At 38.1% G+C, this 22,506-nt stretch overlaps 1 protein-coding gene across 1 annotated transcript in view; it reads left to right on the top strand.

Moving 5' to 3' along the window:
• The first annotated feature begins 1,057 nt into the window (after window positions 1–1,057).
• pkd1l2a (polycystic kidney disease 1 like 2a) overlaps window positions 1,058–22,506 on the top strand; it is a 25,526-nt gene continuing 4,077 nt past the window's right edge. The window contains exons 1-38 of the mRNA XM_043243584.1: window positions 1,058–1,376; window positions 2,848–3,006; window positions 3,094–3,285; window positions 3,838–3,948; window positions 4,353–4,500; window positions 4,750–4,976; window positions 5,798–6,205; window positions 6,920–7,035; window positions 7,878–8,013; window positions 8,353–8,533; window positions 8,619–8,727; window positions 9,063–9,195; window positions 10,351–10,620; window positions 10,724–10,869; window positions 11,845–12,027; window positions 12,101–12,238; window positions 13,952–14,107; window positions 14,192–14,316; window positions 14,630–14,750; window positions 15,582–15,713; window positions 15,803–16,028; window positions 16,117–16,307; window positions 16,841–17,071; window positions 17,199–17,300; window positions 17,406–17,584; window positions 17,684–17,830; window positions 17,910–18,109; window positions 18,491–18,735; window positions 18,827–19,040; window positions 19,406–19,860; window positions 19,998–20,094; window positions 20,178–20,318; window positions 20,388–20,573; window positions 20,663–20,993; window positions 21,075–21,208; window positions 21,288–21,415; window positions 21,502–21,662; window positions 21,773–21,983. Of these exons, the coding sequence (XP_043099519.1) occupies window positions 1,058–1,376; window positions 2,848–3,006; window positions 3,094–3,285; window positions 3,838–3,948; window positions 4,353–4,500; window positions 4,750–4,976; window positions 5,798–6,205; window positions 6,920–7,035; window positions 7,878–8,013; window positions 8,353–8,533; window positions 8,619–8,727; window positions 9,063–9,195; window positions 10,351–10,620; window positions 10,724–10,869; window positions 11,845–12,027; window positions 12,101–12,238; window positions 13,952–14,107; window positions 14,192–14,316; window positions 14,630–14,750; window positions 15,582–15,713; window positions 15,803–16,028; window positions 16,117–16,307; window positions 16,841–17,071; window positions 17,199–17,300; window positions 17,406–17,584; window positions 17,684–17,830; window positions 17,910–18,109; window positions 18,491–18,735; window positions 18,827–19,040; window positions 19,406–19,860; window positions 19,998–20,094; window positions 20,178–20,318; window positions 20,388–20,573; window positions 20,663–20,993; window positions 21,075–21,208; window positions 21,288–21,415; window positions 21,502–21,662; window positions 21,773–21,983 (7,089 nt within the window). The remainder of the gene's footprint in view (window positions 1,377–2,847; window positions 3,007–3,093; window positions 3,286–3,837; window positions 3,949–4,352; window positions 4,501–4,749; window positions 4,977–5,797; window positions 6,206–6,919; window positions 7,036–7,877; window positions 8,014–8,352; window positions 8,534–8,618; window positions 8,728–9,062; window positions 9,196–10,350; window positions 10,621–10,723; window positions 10,870–11,844; window positions 12,028–12,100; window positions 12,239–13,951; window positions 14,108–14,191; window positions 14,317–14,629; window positions 14,751–15,581; window positions 15,714–15,802; window positions 16,029–16,116; window positions 16,308–16,840; window positions 17,072–17,198; window positions 17,301–17,405; window positions 17,585–17,683; window positions 17,831–17,909; window positions 18,110–18,490; window positions 18,736–18,826; window positions 19,041–19,405; window positions 19,861–19,997; window positions 20,095–20,177; window positions 20,319–20,387; window positions 20,574–20,662; window positions 20,994–21,074; window positions 21,209–21,287; window positions 21,416–21,501; window positions 21,663–21,772; window positions 21,984–22,506) is intronic.

Here is a 22,506-nt window from a genome sequence, read left to right as displayed (position 1 = left end):
CTTTATTTTTACACTGTATATTTTTTAATAATAAATGAAACCCTCTAATAAAGTTAGTTTTGACCTATGATAATTGATTTAAACGGATTTTGATCAATAAGACCTGATTTTTTCCCCCGGTAATCTTGTATATGATCATAATCTCAGATCAGCCCATGGAGATTTGCTATAGGCCATTTCTTACACATTTCTAGCATCATCAGCTAGACACAATAACATACGCATCAACAAAACTTGCCAGGTTTTTAGACGTGAAATGAATGATCCGTTTTCTAAGCCAGCAATCAGGTCAATGTTTCTCATTGACAGGAAGTACATAATTCTAGTTTTGAAACTATCCAAGTGTAATCAAGACTTCATTCTCCTCTTTGATGCTGAAACATTCTCCAAGTTCCTGGAGAGACGGTGCACTACACTCGAGCCAAAACTCATCCGAAAATTATGTCTGCACAAGAATTGTACTTAAAATTTCCAAACGTAGAACAGCCATAAACAGCTGTAAAGCCATATATGAATAAGCCATAAGAAACACTAGTGAGTTTTTAGCTTTGTTGTCATTATAATCAACTCATACATGTACATGTACCTGTTGAGTTCCTAGAGCCTGTACCAAGTCCCCAGGAGCCGTACATATGCTTATCCTAATAAACAAAAGTCAACATGTTAAAAGGACACAGAACACTTAACTAAGCAACCACATAGCAATGCCCTGGGAATCGTGACAGTATCATAATGCTTTGTGCACATCCTTGCACCACTCAAATTGTGGCTGATGATCAGATGCCAGCTTTGGTTTTCCGATTCAACACCCGTCTTATCTCTCTCTTCCCAGGCTGTGGATGTAGACAGTGTTATATTATATCAGGGCCTGAGGGGCACAATGCAGTGGGATCCTTTGTGTTCATGCATCTAAGAGCACATCCCAAAGGCCGGCCATCAAGCAATCAAGCCATTGTTGGTGACCGAAGTATATCGATGACATCAGACTCTGTTTTGGGGCAGGACATCAGTGGCCTTTAAATACAGAGGACTCAGACTGCTCAGGGGTAGGATGAAGATGAACAATCACACTCTCTACACACTGCTCCTAATATTGAGTTTTCACGTCATCTCAATCTGGAGCGATGACGAGGAGGTTCCTTCGTGCCCAGAGCACCAGCAGGCCTTTGAGAGCTCCTGCTATGAGTTTGTGGCTCTGCAGCGCAGCTTCTTCAGCGCACAGGCTTGGTGTGAGCGAGGCGGCGGGCATCTAGCTTTCATCCAGAACGATGAGACCCAGCAGTTTCTACAAAAACACCTGCAGTCGGAGATGGACTGGTGGATAGGACTCGCTCCTGCCTCCGCCAACCTCACTCTGGACTCTGCTGCTGTTGAAGGTGCTGTATGTTTATACGTTTCCTTACTATGCCTCTAAAGACAACATAAAGTATTTAGTGTTTAACCAATATAATGTTTATGGCTCTAGCGATTAAATAAATCATTACATTTCATTTAGAAACTTAACTTGCTTTAAATAGAAGGGGTGATACATTGTTGTCAAAATTACATAAAAATTGTGTTTTGTCATACAATCACATCCAAAATAAAGTTTTTGTTCACATAATAGATGTGTGTGTGCTGTGTATATTTCTTAAGTATGTATAAGCACACACAAATACAGTATATGCTCCGAAAATATTTATTCACGCAAATTTTATATAAATATATTTAATACATAAACATTGTATACACACACATGCATCATTTTCTTTTAAAATTAGCTTTTCTCTTAGGCTCCTATAAGTGTATGTTCAGTTATTTCACTGTAATGGCAATGGAAAGAGCCAGTTTATTGCCATTAAAGAGAAAGTACTGAACCTACACGTAAGAGCCTGATAAAATGACTTATTTTAGATTACTTTTATTTATATTCAAATGGCACTTAAAAGATTTTGCATACTCTTTGTATACTGTTTATCTATCCCTGGTTGTCAGTGATGCTTTATGAGAATAAGCTGAGAGGACACTCACTGTTACAATGTCTTATCTCTGTTGTCAGCTGCATTTCGCACACTGACAAACTATTTTTGAGTCACCTACATAATAACATTACCACCATTATTACCAGCTAATTTCTGTTATCTCTACAGAGCAGCAGGTTGTTAATGAGTCTGTGGCTTGATACCAATCTCCGGCTTTACAAAGACCTTTTCAGGCAAAAGCAGTGTTTATTGCCGTTGGCCCCTTTTGTGATAGATGAGTCTGTATTTCTGCTATCGTAGGCACCAGGGCAGTCTTTGCTGCACTGTTTAAGTCCAGCACTGTAGTTATATGTGATCCTGGACCACAAAACTAGTCATAAGGGTCAATATTTTGAAATTTATACGTAATGTGAAAGATGAACAAATAAGCTTTCCATTGACATATGGTTTGTTAATAATATGACAATATTTGGCCAAGATACTAACTACTATTTGAAAATCTGTAATTTGAGGATGCAAAAAAGTCAGAATACTAAGGTGCCGTACACATGTGACGTCTTTTACGATAAAAACATTTCAACTTTTCAGAACGCCACAAGCGCACCAAGGGCCATGTATCAAGAATCAACCAGCTTCATCCTTGTCCGTAACAACATCGAAAGCTCAGCCAAAATAAAGCGATAGTTGATGAAAGCTGTTGATGGATAGCCTAGCGTTGTGAACGGTCCCTAAAGATGTCCAAATGAAGTTCTTAGCAATGCATATAAGTTTTTTAATAGTGAGGAAGAATATTAGTCAACAGTATTTAGTCATTCCACACTGTTTACAGATATTGAAGCATGAAAACAAAATGTGTAACAAAATGCAAATGTTATTTTGTTCTCAGGTCCCTTGTCCTGGTTAGATGGCTCGGATGTTAGTTATTCCAACTGGCTTCAGGAGCCCTCGCTAAATGCGACCTGCGGCTACATCAAGAGAGATTGTGGATTTCAGTGGGAAACCACCAGTAACTGTAGCCTGGAGCTCTACTTCATTTGTGAGTTTGGTTGGTCTCTTTCTTTATGTGAGAATATTTTCCTCCTCAGCTTTTTTTTGATTTAGTCTGAACGTGTGTTTGATTGTTTTTTTCCAGAGTCTGGACACTCTTTAGCCTGCGCTGATCATAACGCTACGCTTCAGTGCGGCTCCGGTCAAGTGATAGAGGTTGATGACAGCTTCTACGGCAGGAAAACGGTGCATTACTGCAGGAGCAGCCACGCTCCCTCACAGACATCTCCACAGCAGGAGGAGTGCAGCTGGGTGGATATAGTAGATACTGTGTCAGGTATACATCCAGTGAAACTTTCCCATGAGTATATAACACTCCGATGTCCCATGCGATCTTAAAAAAAGCTTTATATGCACGCATGCAGTTTTTTCAAGAGAACTACAGTCATGGTAAAAAAAATATTGGCAGTTATGATTATCAAATTATTTTACACATACCTTTTTTACACTATCCTTAGTATAAGCTACATAAACAATAAAGAACATGAATTTAGGTTTGTCGCTTAAGATTTATTTTATGAAAAAGTGTTTTATGTTTTAGCCCCGAACCCATATACTGTGTATTATTATTGGAGAACATACAGACTTCGGATGGAGTGCAATGCAGTGCAAAAAGCTCCTTCACCATTTACAAAAGCACTCAACGACTATCAGATTACATGCTTCTTAACCATAAAAAGAAAATTATAACCAAATGCTTGAGTTCAGTATGTACAGAGGGATGGTGAATTTGAGCACGCGCAACTGTCTGTTCAGCAGCGTATAGTGATTAACGTTCCAGATGATTTGCACAGCGAATGTAAAACTATTCTGTTTGTTTTCTGTCAAGAGCACTGCCACGGACTGCAGGTGTGTCAGGCTGCTGCTGATATTTCATCTTTTGGCGAGCCGTGCCCTGTGCTGGGAAGCTATTTGGCTGTGGAATATCACTGCAAAGATGGTCAGAACTCTTTTGTTCCCGCCCATTAGGACACATGATGTAACACTACATTTTCCTTACATAAAAACGCGTATCTGCTGTTGATAATATGGTGCGTTATTGTCTCTCATGTATTACATACTCTGGCCTTTAGACGTGTTTATTACCCCACTACGTGTCTGATTGCATGGATTCAAGCGTGACCGGCAGCTTATCTGTTGCGCAGTTCTCCATATATTTAGACATGTTGGTCAAAAGAACATTTAGGTTACGTAAGCATTACCTGAAACGCACACGCAAAAGTTTGGCCATGTTTAAAAGCCATATAAATAATCCCCAACGTTGAATCGCGCATGTTCACAAGTACTTTCTTGCATTTTATAATATTAACTCTTGAGGATAATGCGCGCACTGCTTGTTATCAGCTCTCCATCTGCTGATGAGAAAGCTGGCTGCTGTCTTTGACAACATTACCATCACAGTGAAGTGGTTGCTGCATCCATTTCAAGGCAACCTCACGTGCACACTGAATGCTGGGGATGGACACGTCATTGATAATTACAGTCCAGACGTGTGAGTGTTGCCCTTCTGCATCTTACAACAACCCATCATAGCTGCTAATAACATTACAGTTTCAGCATAATGCAGAAAGATCCATTCTGCACTGTTATGCGCATGCAAGGAATCATTAGAGTGTACTTTACTTAAGTACACTAATGTTGGCTTTATGTAATTAACGTATAATTCTCTGCAAATACAGCACGTGCACATTGAATAGAATTATGAATGACTGACATGATTGACTGTGGAAACTCTTTTTAGGATGGAGAATGTGGTGCATAAGTACAGCCGTGCTGGAGTATATACTCTCACGGTAGAGTGCAGCACTAGTGAGTGGCATGTGACCGCCTACAGGAGCATCACTATCCAGGAACCCCTCGGACAGTTTGGGACCATAAAGTGCCACAGCATGAATCAATCCACAGACCATTCCAACTGCAAAGCTCTTTATAATAACCCTCTGAGAATCCAAGTGACATTAGACGCAGGTAAAAATAAGCATTTATTATTATTGTTAGGAAATATAAAGGAAATATAATGAGCATGTTTACAGTTTAGGTAGCCTGTGAGTTGCTATGCAGTCGCTAAGGTGTTTCTATGCAGTTTCTGAGGAATTCTAGAGTCTATGATGTTATTGCAACTTGATATGGATATAGAATATTTTAGTTTTAATGTAAAAGCATAAGGTATACAGTGCATTACATAGTCAAACACGCAACCTTGTGTACTCCATTTGACAGCATGCAAAAACAGTGCTCGACAAGTTTAATTTATGTTCAGTGTCTGTGCAATTCCTCTCCAAAAGTTAAGACAGGTTGTGTATCTTTTTGGTAGGGGGCAGAGTCACAGTTAATGGTTAGGGCGTGGCTAGACCTTCAAGCCCCTCCCACTGTACACAGAGAGGTGGGGCTGAACATCAAGCTCCACCCATTTCGCTGAGCATTGAGCATCTTCTCCTTGTTTTCGTCACTGAATAAAAATATAAAGCTGACAGTTACTCTTATGGCTGCTGGTTAAGTTACTTTTAGTAGAACGTCTATAGATATAAAGTGTTACCCTTCTTTTTTACCTTTCTGTTTTGGTTGTTTCCACTAAGGAATTAAAATAGCACCTTTACTTAGGATTGTGAGGAACATTACACATGTACTATGCTGATGATAAAGTTTGGGTCAGTAGTTCTTGGAAGAGCCTTAAAGCCTAAGGGATTTTATTAAAACATACGCTTAAATTTTCCACACAACTGATGTCAGAAATATTTATAGTGCTTTTAAATGACATAACTTAGAAAGTCGATGTTCTCTTCCTCCAGGAACAAATGTAACGTACAAAATTCAGCATGGAAAAACAGAGCTGGCCTCCTCTTCCGCTATCAGAGGGGTTGTTCCACATAACATCACTGTATCTCCAGAAGTACAGGAGCAGCTGGGACCAGGCTGCCACCAGATTACTGTTGTGGCTCTTAATGGAGTGACGGCGGAAGACCTCTCCACTGTCCTGGAGCTGTGTTTGGTGGAGCCAGTGGAAGGCCTCATGGTGGATGTGAAACCTGAGCATGAGCAGTGTGTGGTCCATGCCCTGTATGTCAATGTATCTCTGGCTCAGGGGGCTCCAGCACAACTGCATTTTCTGGTGTCTGCAGTCAATCACACCTTTTCCGAGATGCATGAGATGCTACACGGAAGACCACAGGTTTTTGCCATCTCAAACGCAATACAAGGTACTGCTTTTTTTTTTTTACTCATTTACACATATACTAGAGGGCCGAAAGTAAATGGGTATTTCATTTAAAAAGTATGGTTTTAATAGGGTTTCAGATGTCTTGAGAAAAATGTATTTGTGCTTACATTGTTTAGAGCATTAAAAATAATTGACAAAATGTGAAAAAAAGTTTTAAATGATATTTCATCCATAGGTTTTGCTACGCGTCAATTTCTTTTAAAATAAAAAAGACATGAATTGGCATGCATAGGCAAAAGCAATTGATTTTTAAAATCACCAATACATTTTTCGTTTTTCTTTGTATAAAGATGATTCTCAACTATGTTATAACAGACTTGTTTAATATACCATTTTTCTTTCTGCAAAATGTGTGTAAAATGGTCATAAACTATCAATAAACTCAATCAAATTTGCATATTAATGTGTTTTTAGGGCAACATATAATGAAAAAAGAAGTGTAATAATGGGAGTAATAATTTTCATAATAATATATCATTTCACAGAAATATCATTTCTCTATTTATTTGTTATGTCTCCCAAAATGTATAATAAACATGCTTTTGGCCACATTGTCCTGAGGAAATGTATGAAATCAATATAATGTCCTCATATGAGGATGCAGGGTCTTAAGAGGTTAAAACGTACCTTATGTTGAGATCGCATTGCTTTTAGCTTCTTCAAACTGATTTTTTTCTCTCTTTTCATTTTTCAGGCAAATTAAATGTGGTGGTCAAAGCAGAGAATTCCTTCTCAAGCATGGAAATGGATGGTGGAAACACAACAGTGAAATGTCAGAACGAAACAGTGAATCAACATGAAGGAGACGAGGTATGCAATCCAGAGTCTGCCAAAACATTTTCATTATAAGCATTCGGTACTTATTCATACTTATTCATAAAATGTTCACTGCAGGTTACTACAGAAATAACTTTAGTGCGTCATTTCCAGTATATTGGTTTGAGTCTGTACTGGTTCTTCTACACAAAAATGATTTATTTGAGCTTTTAAGTTTAAGTCTAAATTGTTATTTTGTGCTAAGACTACTTATTAAAGGTGGAGGAACATTTTATGTATTTCTGATATTTCCTTTAAAAACATTAAATAGTAACACTTTACAACAAAGTCCCGTTAGTAACTAAAAATCAGTTTAGTTTAACATTTGCTAATACATTATTAAAACTAAAAGGTATGTCAGTTATAACTTAATGGATCTGAGCTAACTTGAACCAACAATGAGCAGTTGTATTTTTTATTAACTATAATTAACAAATATGAATTAATATTTTACCAAATATATTGCCGATTGTTAGTTAATGTTAGTTATCACATTATGTGTCTTTATTGTAAACATAACAAATGTATAGTTATTATACTTTTCTGTTATCAGAACATATCACATGAAAGTTAAGCATAAAATGATGACTTTACATGTGCATGTATTTTATAAATAATGTGTATTTTAGCATTATTTCAGTGCAATAATGCCTAATACACAATCTTTGTAAGTGTTTTACTGTATACATGTTTTTGCATAATGGTTTAAATGATTTTCTGTAGTATTTCAGTAGTATTTTCTGTAGTATTTCACATATAGTAGGGCTTAACTGGTTTTAAATATGTAGTGCATCTGTTACACATCTCTTATTATCTTATTACGCCTATTTCTACAGATCAGTGAGCGTGCGAGAACTGTCAGAGAAAATAATCTAAAGATCAGTGTAGATCCAGAAGTCCCAGTCATCGGTACCACCAGTGTCAAGCTGTATGTTGATGGATTAGTGGATGACAAATCTATCTGGAGATGCCGTAAGTACCACTCTTGCATAATTCACAAATAATGTTTCATAATCCAGGTAGGTCTATAATACCTGGATAAATTAGTTAGCGTAATCATTTATATCAATAGCGGTTGCTCAGTCTGCTTTAATGTTGCTGGTCGTCAGGCACGTGTATACTTTTGAACAGCTGTCGGCAGATAAAAAATATCGGATAATGCTTTTTGTCAATGTGTGTAGTAAGGACATTCACCATCAGGCACTAATGTGACCAGCCAAAAATTGTCATCTTGTTTATCTTTTCTGAATTAATTCATGTAACATTCATTACAGGACACAAAAAAAAAAAATTTCTTCTTTTTTTTTGTAGATGAGGCTTGCCCATGTCCTGATGAAGTGACACACAGAGATCATGAGATATCCAAAGATTGTCTTCCACCAGTATACAGTTTCTCTGTGTATACTGTAGATACCAAGTCACATGGTTTCACTCGGTCTGGAAGCAGATGCATCACTGTCATTCCTGGAGAGAATATGAAGCTGTCTGTTACGTAAGCATGAAACCGACTGCGGTCTTGTTTTCATTAGTTCTAAGTAGCTTACTTAGTGGTGTATACTTTGTCTCCTACTTTTTAGCTGTTCCAACTGCAGTCCGGTGAACGTCGCTGAGAGTGTGACTCTACAAGTGCAGTGTGAAGGATGTCAGAAAATTGTTTGGTACTTTGAGAGCGAAAATGATTTTACTGTGAGTGTTTTTTATGTTGTGACATGTCAGTCATTAAGCCTGTAGTCTTTCGAGGATTTTTCAGTTTGCATGTGGTCCGCAGGGTGGAAAAAGTAGCTTACTGTCTTTGTAATGTGTATACAATTACACAGTATTATACTAACTTTAAAAGCATGAAAAATGAATGTGAACGTGAACAAAGTCTTGAACGTGTCCTCTTAAGTACTCCTTTTAAAAACATACTTTTAAGTACACGATCAATGTGATTAAGCATAATTTTTTTTCGTAAAAGACATATGACATAATGTGTTTGTACGGTGTATTAAAATACCATCTAATGCATTATCTTGTCACAGGGTTTGCTAAGACACTGTTACTCAGAGTCAGTGAAAAAGCCACTGATACAGAAGGCGGAGGGCAGCAGCTCTTTTACCATAGAGAGCGATGCACTACGAAACGCAAAGCAGGATATCACAGTGGTGGTTTATGGTGGGTTTCATAAATCTTAAAATGAGCCTGCACACTTAAAATATATATATACATTTCATTGCACAGATAGTCAAATATCAAAACAAGCAGAATCTGCAAAGAAATTTGGTTACTTGCGGTCATGAAGTTCACACAGGCGTATACCAGATAAACCACAGGCTTAGGTAGTCACATTAACTATGAGTGTATTCCACTAGTTTCATAACTAGAAAGTGCCTAGTTTTTCTGTGTTTTTAATAATAGTTTTTTTATTTTCATTGACTGAGACCCTATCTATTTTAACTAATTTATTCATTTTCTTGGGAAGTGTTTAGGCTGTCTATAAATACAAATATATATGCTATTTAGTTAGATATTATATAATGCAGTGACATTCATACTTTTTTAAATGTGACTTAGTTAGAAACTAGTAGAAATAGTTTACCTAAAAATAAAAATTGGTCAAGAAAAATGTTCTTGCTCACCAATGGATCCTCTGCAGTGAATGGGTGCCGTCAGAATGACGAAAAACATAACCGTAATCCATAAGTAATCCACATGATTCAGTTAATGTCTTGTGATGAGAAAAGCTTCACGTTTGCAATAAACCTATTAAGTTATTTTAAATTAAACTTTTGTTTCCCGGCTTAAATAACGGTCTCTAATCCGCAACACGGTTTTCCCCAGTGCAAAAGTTGCCACATCTGAATCAAGAGAGAAATATGCACAGATTAAACACCATTTACAAGTAAAAAAAAAAGATGAAAAACTTTTTAAACATGTACTTCAATATTTTAATCAGCTGTTTGGACTTTCATTCTTACGGCACATATTTACTGCAGAGGATCAAGTGATGTAATGATATAAAAAATGATAAATTCTAAATTTGCTGCTTATTATTAGTTATTAAGGTAGTTGTTTATGCATTTGGTAGGCATGTATAATAAGGTCATGGCTAAATGGCTAATATTCTAGTAATATGCACGCTAATAAGCAACTAATAGGTAAAGTGTAACCTTACATTTAACAACCCCTAAACCAACCCCTAAATCTATAGTACATCACGCTAATTGATTTTACTCTGTATTTGTGTAATTACACTGTAACGATGCCACCGTAAAAATAAAGTGTAACCCCAAATCACGTTGTACATCTTGTACACATGTTTTCTCCTAGCTATCAAAGGCAGCTTATCTGGATCTGCTAGATACACTGTTCCAATTGTTGATCCATCTACTGAGGATACATCGGTCCAGCCCCATTTGCTGACCACTGTCTCACCATCATCTCACACTACTGACAAATCTCTCAACTCTGTGACGCCTCCCTCCTGCATCATTAGCCCTCTTGTGGGTGACGTTCTCTCTCCCTTTAAGATCAGCTGCTCCGTCGATCCATCTTTTTGCAAATCTGAGTCCTGTATATTCTGCTTTAAAACGGGCAAGGGTGAGAACTGAGACTTTTATTCTAAATTTGGCTCTTCCTGATAAAGGTAAAATCAACATGTGCGTATAAAGGTTAACGTCTTGTACTTTGACCTATTTTGCAGGTAATTATTTTTATTGTGGTGCCGAGCCCACGGTGGAGTCGCTTTACCTCCCTCTAGGGAACAAACATAACAACTACAGTCTGGCGGTGATGATCTCGGTTAAGAACGCAGCAGGTGTTACTGCTGACACTGCTGTAACCATTCGGGTTCGTATGAGCATCAAGTTGATGAGCATCTTTCCAAAAGCAAGTTTTAAAAAAAACACACACTTTAATGCAGTTCAGCTGAATTAATTAGACAGATGGTTCTTTCTCGGAAAATTGTGCCATTTGTCCTTCAGAAATTGATTAAATCACTGCCAAGTTTTAAGACATTATATTTTTTCCACTTCAGGCACAATATACCAGATCTGCAACAACACAGTGAGCAGCCAGCATAGAGGAATTGACAGCAAACATAAATAATAATAATAATAATAATAGTCTCAAATATTGAAGATAAACCTGTCTCATGCCATTTGTAACACTAACAATGAAGATACATTTTTTTTCACGTTATTTGTATGTTAAGTTTGTCTTTTCTACATTTTTATGCTTGTTCTTCAATAACCAACCAAAATGTTCAGACTTATATAAATACTTATCTATAGTTTTACACAGTACAATTTTGTAAGCAATCTAATTCAACCCTGTCACAGTAAGTTTGGAGTCTACATACTAATTTATACTTGATAATATCAATAGATATCAAAGTAATTTTTGGTAGTTAGGTTATTTAGTTTTCCTGTAATAATCAAACATTATAGATGAATGAAAAATAATGATGAAAGTACATGTTTTTACAGCAAAAGAAGACCAAACATGTTGGAAACCATATATCAATTATCAATAATCATAAAAAAAATATGTAGAACATGAATGATGACTATAGCAATTTTTTATAACCTGTTAATATGCAAATGGGATGAATGCTAAATGATGCAAATTGGCTGATATTAAAAAAAAAATAAACCTTTTAAAATAAATTTGATTTGATGATTACATGTAAACAGCGCTGAATCTATAAAGAAATGCAATGTAAATTTGAAGTCAGAATAAGTCAGACAGAAAAAATGAAATACAGAAAAAAGAATGACAGATATGACATAATTGTGGAAATTAAACTTGTGCATCACGTTCCAGGTAAAGGACACCAGTAGTAATCACACAGTTGGAGATCTCCAGTCTCTGGTTTCCAACCAGGTGTCTCAGCTGCAGCAACAGGATCGACTCACTGGGGCTGCACTGGCACAGATGTTCCAGTCTGTATCCGACAGACTGAATGACGCACTACCTGAAGGACAGCATGACAGTGTCAAAAAAGAGGTAGCCTATAGGGAATGTGCACATTCAGAAGTGCTTTATATACCCATCTGTTAACCAAATCTTCTCACTGAAGCTAAGACAGCAGATGTTGCAGAGTTTGAGTGCTGCCACAAGTTCCTTCCCCCCGAAGAATCCAGCCGAGGTGCAGATGAGTGCTAATGTGGTTGCAGGCCTTACCACACAGGGTCATGAGCTGACAGACACTGCTCAGGTAATCTTGAACCGTGCAGGTAAATTTAGATCAAATTTAGAGATTAATACATCTCTCCTACAGACGTGGACAAAATTGTTGGTACCCTTTGGTCAATGAAAGAAAAACTCACAATGGTCACAGAAATAACTTTAATCTGACAAAAGTAATAATAAATAAAATTCTATAAATGTTAACCAATGAAAGTCAGACATTGTTTTTCAACCATGCTTCAACAGAATTATTAAAAAAATAAACTCATGAAACAGACCTGGACAAAAATGATGGTACCCTAACTTAATATTTTGTTGCGCAACCTTTGAGGCAATCACTGCAATCAAACGCTTCCTGTAACTGTCAATGAGACTTCTGCACCTCTCAGCAGGTATTTTGGCCCACTCCTCATGAGCAAACTGCTCCAGTTGTGTCCGGTTTGAAGGGTGCCTTTTCCAGACTGCATGTTTCAGCTCCTTCCAAAGATGCTCAATAGGATTGAGGTCAGGGCTCATAGAAGGCCACTTTACAATAGTCCAATTTTTTTCCTCTTAGCCATTCTTGGGTGTTTTTAGCGGTGTGTTTTGGGTCATTGTCCTGTTGCAAGACCCATGACCTGCGACTGAGACCAAGCTTTCTGACACTGGCTAGTACATTTCTCTCTAGAATTCCTTGATAGTCTTGAGATTTCATTGTACCCTGCACAGATTCAAGACACCCTGTGCCAGACGCAGCAAAGCAGCCCCAGAACATAACAGAGCCTCCTCCATGTTTCACAGTAGGGACAGTGTTCTTTTCTTGATATGCTTCATTTTTTCGTCTGTGAACATACAGCTGATGTGCCTTGGCAAAAACTTCGATTTTTGTCTCATCTGTCCACAGGACATTCTCCCAGAAGCTTTGTGGCTTGTCAACATGTAGTTTGGCATATTCCAGTCTTGCTTTTTATGATTCGTTTTCAACAATGGTGTCCTCCTTGGTCGTCTCCCATGTAGTCCACTTTGGCTCAAACAACGACGGATGGTGCGATCTGACACTGATGTTCCTTGAGCATGAAGTTCACCTTGAATCTCTTTAGAAGTCTTTCTAGGCTCTTTTGTTACCATTCGGATTATCCGTCTCTTAGATTTGTCATCAATTTTCCTCCTGCGGCCACGTCCAGGAGGTTGGCTACAGTCCCATGGATCTTAAACTTCTGAATAATATGTGCAACTGTAGTCACAGGAACATCTAGTTGCTTGGAGATGGTCTTATAGCCTTTACCTTTAACATGCTTGTCTATAATTTTCTTTCTGATCTCTTGAGACAACTCTTTCCTTTGCTTCCTCTGGTCCATGTCGAGTGTGGTACACACCATATCACCAAACAACACAGTGATTACCTGGAGCCATATATATAGGCCCAATGGCTGATTACAAGGTTGTAGACACCTGTGATGCTAATTAGTGGACACACCTTGAATTAACATGTCCCTTTGGTCACATTATTTTCAGTGTTTTCTAGGGGTACCATCATTTTTGTCCATGCCTGTTTCGTGAGTTTATTTTTTTAAATAATTCTGTTGAAGCATGGTTGAAAAACAATGTCTGACTTTCATTGGTTAACATTTATAGAATTTTTATTTATTATTACTTTTGTCAGATAACAGTTATTTCTGTGACCATTGTGACTTTTTCTTTCATTGACCAAAGGGTACCAACAATTTTGTCCACGCCTGTAACTCATTCTTCCTGGCTATAGTTACAGGCTAGTTATCTGCTTACAAACCTCAGTACATCCTTGGTTTCCTTGACGCGTTCTGGTAAGGAGTTCTCTGAACAGATACTGCAAGCATCTACACCAATAATTGATGCTGTCAGTAACATCATCAAGGTTTCTTCTAGTACTTCCAAGCAGGTACATGACAATACTCATGCCCTGCTCCGTATTCTGACTGTAAACCATCATTCTTAACATTGTTTCCATTCCACTCTAATACAGAATGAGATCTGCAGTCACTTACTAAATACTGTGGACAATGTTCAAAGTGCCTTGTTGGCTGAGAAAAAGGTGAACGAAGAGCCCACCATACTCAGCACTTCAGTTTTTGGTTTATATGTTAACAGGTAAATAAATAGTGGTGGTAGATCAAGGAATTTATTGTTTTAAATCATAAACCTATATTTTAACATATCCCTACAATATGAGACCACTTTATTGTATTTTCCACGCAGGAGAAACCTTTAGTGATACTTTTGGTTAAAGTGAAAATAAATGCTAATTTTCAATATGTAAATGCTCTAAAAATGTATTTGTACAGAACCATATACACAGCCCCCAAAATGGCTGACATTAACTAAAAGCAAAAACGCACAATTTTCATTTAATGGGGTCTTTATTTTGTGACCCAAACAATAAAATGACTAATTCTGCTTTCAGAATATCATTGGATGGTCTTTCGAAACAGCCCTTTAACATTCAGAGTAAAAGCTCTGCCAGTTTTATCCTCCCATCTCTGGGCTCTGATGTTGTGTCTCCAGATGAACCAGTAGATGTACGGGTGAGTTGAGTAACAATTTAACCTTTGTTCGCTTATAGGAAGTTTAACTAGTTGATCAAATTTACATTTATTAGTTCAGCATATGTAATTTCGAATGTCATTTTTATGCAAAGTGACTAGTGATTCATAATTAGGAGGCAAGAGAGGAAGGACATAAAAATGGTAAAAGCATAGCATTTCTTTTGAAGTCAACATCGGCAGGATGCAGCTAGGTGGAAAATTACATTACATATTACTTGAATATTATTAGGTTTGCTTGTCTGGATAAGGTTGTGAGGATCATTCCACCTATTACAGGTGTGCCAGGACAAGGAGGAAGGAGAATTCAAAAGCAAGCAAGGTGGATGTTATCACACAACAATGAGTTCAGGCAAAGGTTTATGGGAAATATAGTTTGTGATATAATGCCAAAGGAGTAGTAAGGAGTGCCCTCTGGTGATTGTACGTGTTGGACATCAGCCACAAAAACATTTACAGTAGTCTATCCTAGAATTTACAAGAGCCTTTATTAAGAGTTGTGCAGCATGGTCATTTAGGATGGATCTGATCTTCCTAATGATGTGCAATACAATTGTGGATGGTCATGCTGAAGTGGGGTCTTTGAAACTTAGGTATCTGACTGATCTGGTTGGAATTATTTTTTAAAAGCATTTTTGGATTGTAAAATTCTGCTGTACTTTTGGAGTACTATATATATGATGTAGAATATACGGACAAGAGGATGCATGCCTTGGACACCTCACCCATCCAGGCAACCTTGAAAGACCTACTTGTCAGGTAAGATTTAAAGATGAGACTTTTGTAATATTAAATTACTCTTTAACCTCACAGATGACAAGTTTTGGGATGAATCCATTCTCATTAAATGATGGTGAGCAGATCAGTGGATCAGTGGGGTCTCTCTCTCTTACTAAAATGAATGGGTCTGTGATTCCAGTGGCAAACCTCACGGAGGAAATTGAGGTAACAAGATTGTCAGGAAAAAAAAGCTTAAAGCCTGGCTACTGTAAACATAAAACATCTGGCACTTACTCATCTTCTTCATTTCCTAGATTCTCTTACCAAGGACAGAGGTGGCAGAGGCTAACCAAACTCTACTGGAATTGGCAAACTTCAGCACCGTGGTCATTAATGTGACTGCACCCAATATATCTCTGGTTTTCAAGCTAGACCCTTCAGAAGAGACACCTCTGCAGTTGCTCCTGGGTTTTCAGGAGTACCCTAATGATACAAATTATGAGGCTCAGATCCAGCTACCTCAAGATGGTGACTCTGAAGGTTATGATCTAATATAAACCTCAGCAAAAAAATTTAAATGCTTTTTGCAAGAAGCTGAAAAGTATTCTGTTATATTTGTGTGGTGCAGAGGAAATGTACACATGGGTGCTTAACCCTACAGAGATGACAATAGAAGTAGGTGTTTACTACCTTCTGGTGAGGCCTGTTGTTGGTGCAGGCGTGAATTCGACAAATGCCTCAGTTTTCATCACAACCATTGCTGCTCACTGTTTGTACTGGGATGATAGAAAAGCCAACTGGAGTGGTGATGGCTGTAGGGTAAGTCAAACTATTTATAAGGTCTTTCGGAGAACTAAATTAACTTCTACTTTAAATAAGGGTCCAAAAAAGTACTAGGAACTATCAGTGACGTACAGTAAGTGTATAATGATTGGCTAAATGCATACGAAAACGCCCTCACCTTCCATGATTTAAAACATATACTGTGGAGACATTGTATTAACTTATTTCTTTATGAACTGCATTTACCTGAAGATTTTGTCTATGGCGTTCTCCATTTCCCTTGTTAAACACTGTGCAGAAATAACGTCGTTGTCGTTTAGCTTACGTCACTTCTTGGTACACACTGATGCAACCCTTCAAATGGTATTGGGAAATAGTTTGTGCGAAATCATGCCAGTACTTTAGTACTGTACTTCTATTTCTAGAACGAAGGCAGTGCGAAAGGCCCTAATGTCTTTTAAGACAGTGATTTTATTACTGCAATCCCTCTTTGTGTGAATGCTTCTTTAAACTAAATAAGCATGTAATGTATACAGAAGACCCTATGGTTAGAACTTTACCTTTTTCAGGTTGGCCCTCGCACTACAACATTGGTTACTCAATGCCTGTGTACCCATTTGACCTTTTTTGGAAGCTCTTTCTTCGTCATGCCCAACGTCGTTGATGTCTCCCGCACTGCTGAACTATTTGCCACCTTCGTCAACAACCCAGTGGTGGTGTGTTTTGTAGGTGCCATCATCCTGGCTTACCTGGTGGTTGTGATGTGGGCAAGAAGAAAAGACAGTCAGGATGCAGTCAAGGTTTGCTTTAAGAAACCTGGTTCTCTTGAAAATCCAGTTTGAGATTCAATATCTCACTTGAAGCAAAAAATAAAAAATCTAAAAGATTTTCTAAAAGAACTTCCTTGTTTAATCTGTCTACTTAAAGGTGAAGGTCACAGTTCTTGAGGACAACGATCCCTTAGCTGAATATCGTTACTTGTTGAGTATCAACACAGGACATCGTCGTGGGGCCTCCACCTCTTCTCAGGTTAGTATCATCCAGAAATAGTGTTGTAGCATTTAACATTATGAAATGCTATTAACCCTGCAATAACCCTGTCACATTATTAACCCTGCCATAAAAATGCTCCAGGTAACAGTGACTCTACAAGGAACAGAGGGAGAGAGTGAACCTCATCATTTGACTGACCCTGAAAAGCCAGTGTTTGAAAGGGGAGGACTGGACATGTTCTTGCTGACCACCCCTTTCTCTCTGGGAGAGCTACAAAATATTAGGCTGTGGCACGACAATTCAGGAGAGCATCCTGCTTGGTAAAATAAGAGCGTGTCACATAGTACTTTGTCAGATTTCTTGGAGGCATGCCTATATAATTTCATTACTTCCTGTGAATGTCTTTGGAATTGTCACAGGTACGTTAACAAGGTCATGGTACAGAACCTGGAGACAGGGCAGAAGTGGCACTTCCTTTGCAACTCATGGTTGTCCATTGATTTGGGAGAATGTACATTAGATAAAGTTTTCCCTGTAGCAACAGAGATGGACTTGAAAAGGTTTAGGTATGTAGATGCAAAACAGATTTGTAAGAAAAAGTTATTTTCTCATTATTGTTTAATGAAATTTTTTTAAATGTTATAGTAATCTGTTCTTCATGAAGACTGCGAAAGATTTCCGTGATGGTCACATCTGGTTCTCTGTAATCAGTCGTCCCCCAAGTAGTAACTTTACACGAGTGCAGCGTGTCTCCTGCTGTTTTTCGCTGTTGCTCTGCACCATGTTGACCAGTATCATGTTCTGGGGTATCCCGTCAGATCCCTCAGAGCAGACCATGGATCTGGGTATGACCAATAAAACATTCATCTAAATACCATACATCATTTAACTTCAGCTCTTATACCCAAAGAAGAACATCCTTATTCATTTGGTACATTCAGTCCATTATTATTCAGTCCGTACTGCATGTAACTATAGAATACTGTACTCAAACATGGCTTGCTAAAGTAACACTTAGGTACAGAGTAAGAGATGTTAGCTCTTTATCATGCCATTATAGACTCATCACAGTACACAAATTGATTAAAACAGTAGACAATGTCATTTTTAGCAGCAGTTTTGTCATTAATGGTTAAAACAAACCAGACAATTTTTAAAAAACTGTACTTGATTTAAGCATATTTACATTCATAATAATATCATTTCTGTCCTTGCATGGGCTACAGGTCAGATTGAGTTCACCTGGCAGCAGGTCATGATTGGTGTCCAAAGTTCCATTATCATGTTTCCTATCAATCTCCTCATTGTGAGTATCTTCCGAAATGCTCGACCAAGAGAGCAAATGTCTAAATCATCTTCCAAGCAGCAGTCAAAGATAGATCCCAAAAAACAAGGCAAAACTGGACGAGTGTCTCCGAATCAGCCTTCACACAATAATCACAGGGAAATAACACCTGACACTGTGATAAAGGCAAGTCATTCTCTAAGAGTATGACCTGTAATAGTTTCATCTCTCTGTTGTAATGTATAATGTATTATGAATTTATTTAATATTTTTTCAGGACATCAAACGGATAGCACAGTCACTCTATAAGGTCATGAGAAGACCTGTTCCAAGGATAGAAGTGGACTCCACCAAAACAGATATTAACAGTCTGCTGTCACTGGTTGAAGAAATAATTCGTCAACACAATCGAACTGGAAATGAGTTTTACACTAACTCTTCTAAAAAAGAGCAAACTTTTGCTGCTTCTCTGGAGTGTGTAAATCTGAAAGGTGAGTCCACAGACATACACAAATCAGAATTTCACCTCATACTTTAAAATAACATTGGAATGTCTGGTTGATTTGGAATTGGTAAACCTGAATTCGGGGAGAAGCTTCCTTTGAAATAATATTCAGGATGGTGGAATTAAAGCAATGTTCCATTGTTTTTTTTCCAGTGGAAGTGGGAGAACTTTTTTTCCAGCTTTGAAGAGAGTATATAATACATAATTATATTGAGTGTGTGTGTGTGTGTGTGTGTGTGTGTGTGTGTGTGTATATATATATATATATATATATATATATATATATATATATATATATATATATATATATATATATATATGCACAGTTATATCATTTTGTTCCTGTAACAGAAAGTAGTTTTTGTGAGAGCCCAGAACAAAATGGAAAACGCAGCATCTACAGCCAGTATCTTTACAAACAACTGCAAAATCTGGAGAGAGAGCTGAGATTGCTGGGGCCTTCATCCTTCTCTAAGCCAGACAGCTACAATCAGGCTGTATTGCAGGTCCAAGGCATGAAGAATCTACTTGAAGCTCAAGTCTCCTCCTGTTCTGTGAGTGGTTTACATTCCCGTAGCTCCAGCCTCACAGAGGGCAACAGTGGAGATGGCAAAAAGTGTTGTCAGAAAGGCTTGCCCTGGTGGTTTGTGTTCGTCGGTTGGTTTCTTGTTGTAGCCACCAGTGGTGTTTCAGCATACTTTACTATGATGTATGGGCTGACCTATGGCAAGGAGCGCTCCATCAGCTGGCTCATTTCAATGGTGGTGTCATTCTTCGAAAGCCTCTTCATCACCCAGCCTGTAAAAGTAAGAGATGGAATAAAAAAGACAATTCATGGGACCTTGTATTTTATATTGTATATTTATTTGTATTGTACAATACAATTCCTGTGCAGCGTGTTGACACTGTCCTGGACTTGATGTGCTTTTATTGGTTTCTTTAGGTACTGGGCTTTGCAGTCTTCTTTGCTCTGGTACTCAAAACTGTTGATCAAGAAGATTATGGAGATGTTCCTATTGATGGGACTCTACCCAACACAGGTAATTGGAACATCAACAGCATGAGTAAATTTATCACATCTTATTTGATAATAACTTTATAGTGACAAAACATCTGTCCACAGATGATCCAGATACAATCAGAATTGCCAGGAGAGACAGCACATGTAGCTTCTATCAGCCTCCTCCTCCCAGTGATATAGAAAAGATGAGAAACAACATCATCAAGGAGCAGAAAGTTTTTGCATTAATCCGAGAGATTCTCAGTAAGAAGCTCATAATTTCTCTTTTATTAATAGAATCATGAGCTTGTTTGATACCGTTTTATGTTGCAGTTTACGTAGGATTCCTGTGGATGCTTCTCTTGGTCGCATATGGTCAGCGAGATCCAAATGCATACTACCTCACCCAGCACATCCGACAGAGCTTCAGCAATGGCATTTCAGACAGTATGAAGCACAAGGATATATTAAATTGGGCACAATCCTCCTTGCTCAGTAATCTGTTTGGGCAATATTCAGGTATTTCTTCAATACGCATTCTTTATGTTGTCTGCTTGCTTATTATACCGATAAATCTATATGTACCATGTTGTGTGTTACCTTTTCAGGCTTCATAACAGATGGAAACTCTAAACTTGTCGGCAATGCTCGACTCCGCCAGGTTAGGGTTAGAAAAGACTCTTGTAAAATTGCCAAGACCATGCAGCACTCTGTTCCTGACTGTCATGCCCCATACTCCTGGGAAGCAGAGGACATGGGTTTCTACAGTCTAGGCTGGAATCGGAGTAAAAATGTGAATGGCTCTAAGATTGTACCCACACCTTGGCACTACCAAACTCAGGCCGAACTCAGAGCAAACCCTGTTTGGGGTGGATTGGCCCTTTATAAGGGTGGAGGATTTGTTGTGGAACTAGGTCCGGATAAAAAGAATGCAAGCAGGTAGCGTAATGTGTTATAACATGTAATGTAGTTTCAAAAGTGTAAGTTGCAATAGTTAATTGGTCCTCTCCTGTCCTACAGTCTTCTTCAATATCTTTACGACAGCATCTGGCTGGATGTGTATACACGGGCTGTATTTGTGGAGTTCACAGTTTATAATGCAAATGTGAACCTCTTTTGCATTGTGACTCTCATATTTGAGACCACAGGAGTGGGTAAGGCACCTCATCTTGATATTCTTAAAAAGATTCTGATGTCAGTGGTTCGACTCATGGTAATTTTGTTGTTTCACAGGTTCATTCCATTATCGCAGTGAGGTGCAGACTGTCCATCTTTATCAGTCCACTGGTGGCTTTCATGTATTTGTTATGGCATCAGAGGCCATATATTTCCTCTTCATTCTCTATTACATGTTTTTGCAGGTCAGTTTTCTCGCGAAATATTAAAATAAAATGATGTAATTTGCAGTAATGGAGCTATAATGCACAGTATCTTGTGGATTTAACAGGGCAAACTGATAAAGCAGCAAAAATGGGAATATTTCAGAAGCAAATGGAATCTATTAGAGTTGGCCATTATCATTTTAAGTTGGAGTGCACTATCTGTGTTTGTCAAGAGGACGATACTGGGTAACCGGGACATTGAGTACTACCAAAATAACAAAGACATGTGAGTGAAAGCTTCTATCAATCAGCATGATCAGGATTCTCCTTACTGCATACAGTATACACTTTATATTTAGGAATATTTGAAAATTAATACTGCTGCTTCTCTAACAGATTTGCCAGTTTTTATGAAACAGCCACCGCAGATGCTGTACTGGGCTATCTGATAGCCTTCTTAGTTCTGCTGGCCACTATAAAGCTGTGGCATCTATTGAGGCTCAACCCCAAGCTACACATGATCACCTCCACCCTGCAGCGGGCATGGACAGATATCTCTGGCTTCATCGTGGTCATGACTATCATGTTTTTGGCTTATTCTATTGCTGTAAGTATGGAAATGTTCTTTAGCATAAAATGACCATGATCACGGCCCACAACAGGGGCAGCTCCTAGAGGGCCACAGTCCTGAAGAGTTTAGTTTTAACCCTGGTGGTGACCTGTAGTTTTCAAGGGTAGCGTCCAAAAGCTTACATATTGCCTCACTGCCCTATGAAGCAATAACCTTGCAGCCAGCATTTGTGCTGTATTTTCCAAAGCTTGCAGGGGCAGCATAAAATGAGCAAATAGAGAGTGATTTGGTAAAAAAGTGAATTTGAATCACTACAGTACAAATCTTTATATAATATCTTTCAGCTAGCTCCCAATCTTGTCTGGGGCCACCAAAGCAGAAAATTTTTCCACATTTTACACCAAATACTACAATACAAATTTTTCATAAAGAATGACATAAAAATAAAAGACATTACAGTCTCAGTATGTGAAGTAATTTGATTTAGAAGCCTGGTTGCCTTTTTATATTACCTGCAGAAGCAGAAAGTTTCTGCTTTCTGAGACAGCCAAGTTAACCT

This window comes from Puntigrus tetrazona, chromosome 7 (assembly GCF_018831695.1).
Source record: "Puntigrus tetrazona isolate hp1 chromosome 7, ASM1883169v1, whole genome shotgun sequence".
Lineage (NCBI taxonomy): Eukaryota > Metazoa > Chordata > Actinopteri > Cypriniformes > Cyprinidae > Puntigrus > Puntigrus tetrazona.
Note: the sequence above shows the minus strand (reverse complement) of the source record. Positions and strands in the feature narration are given on the sequence as shown.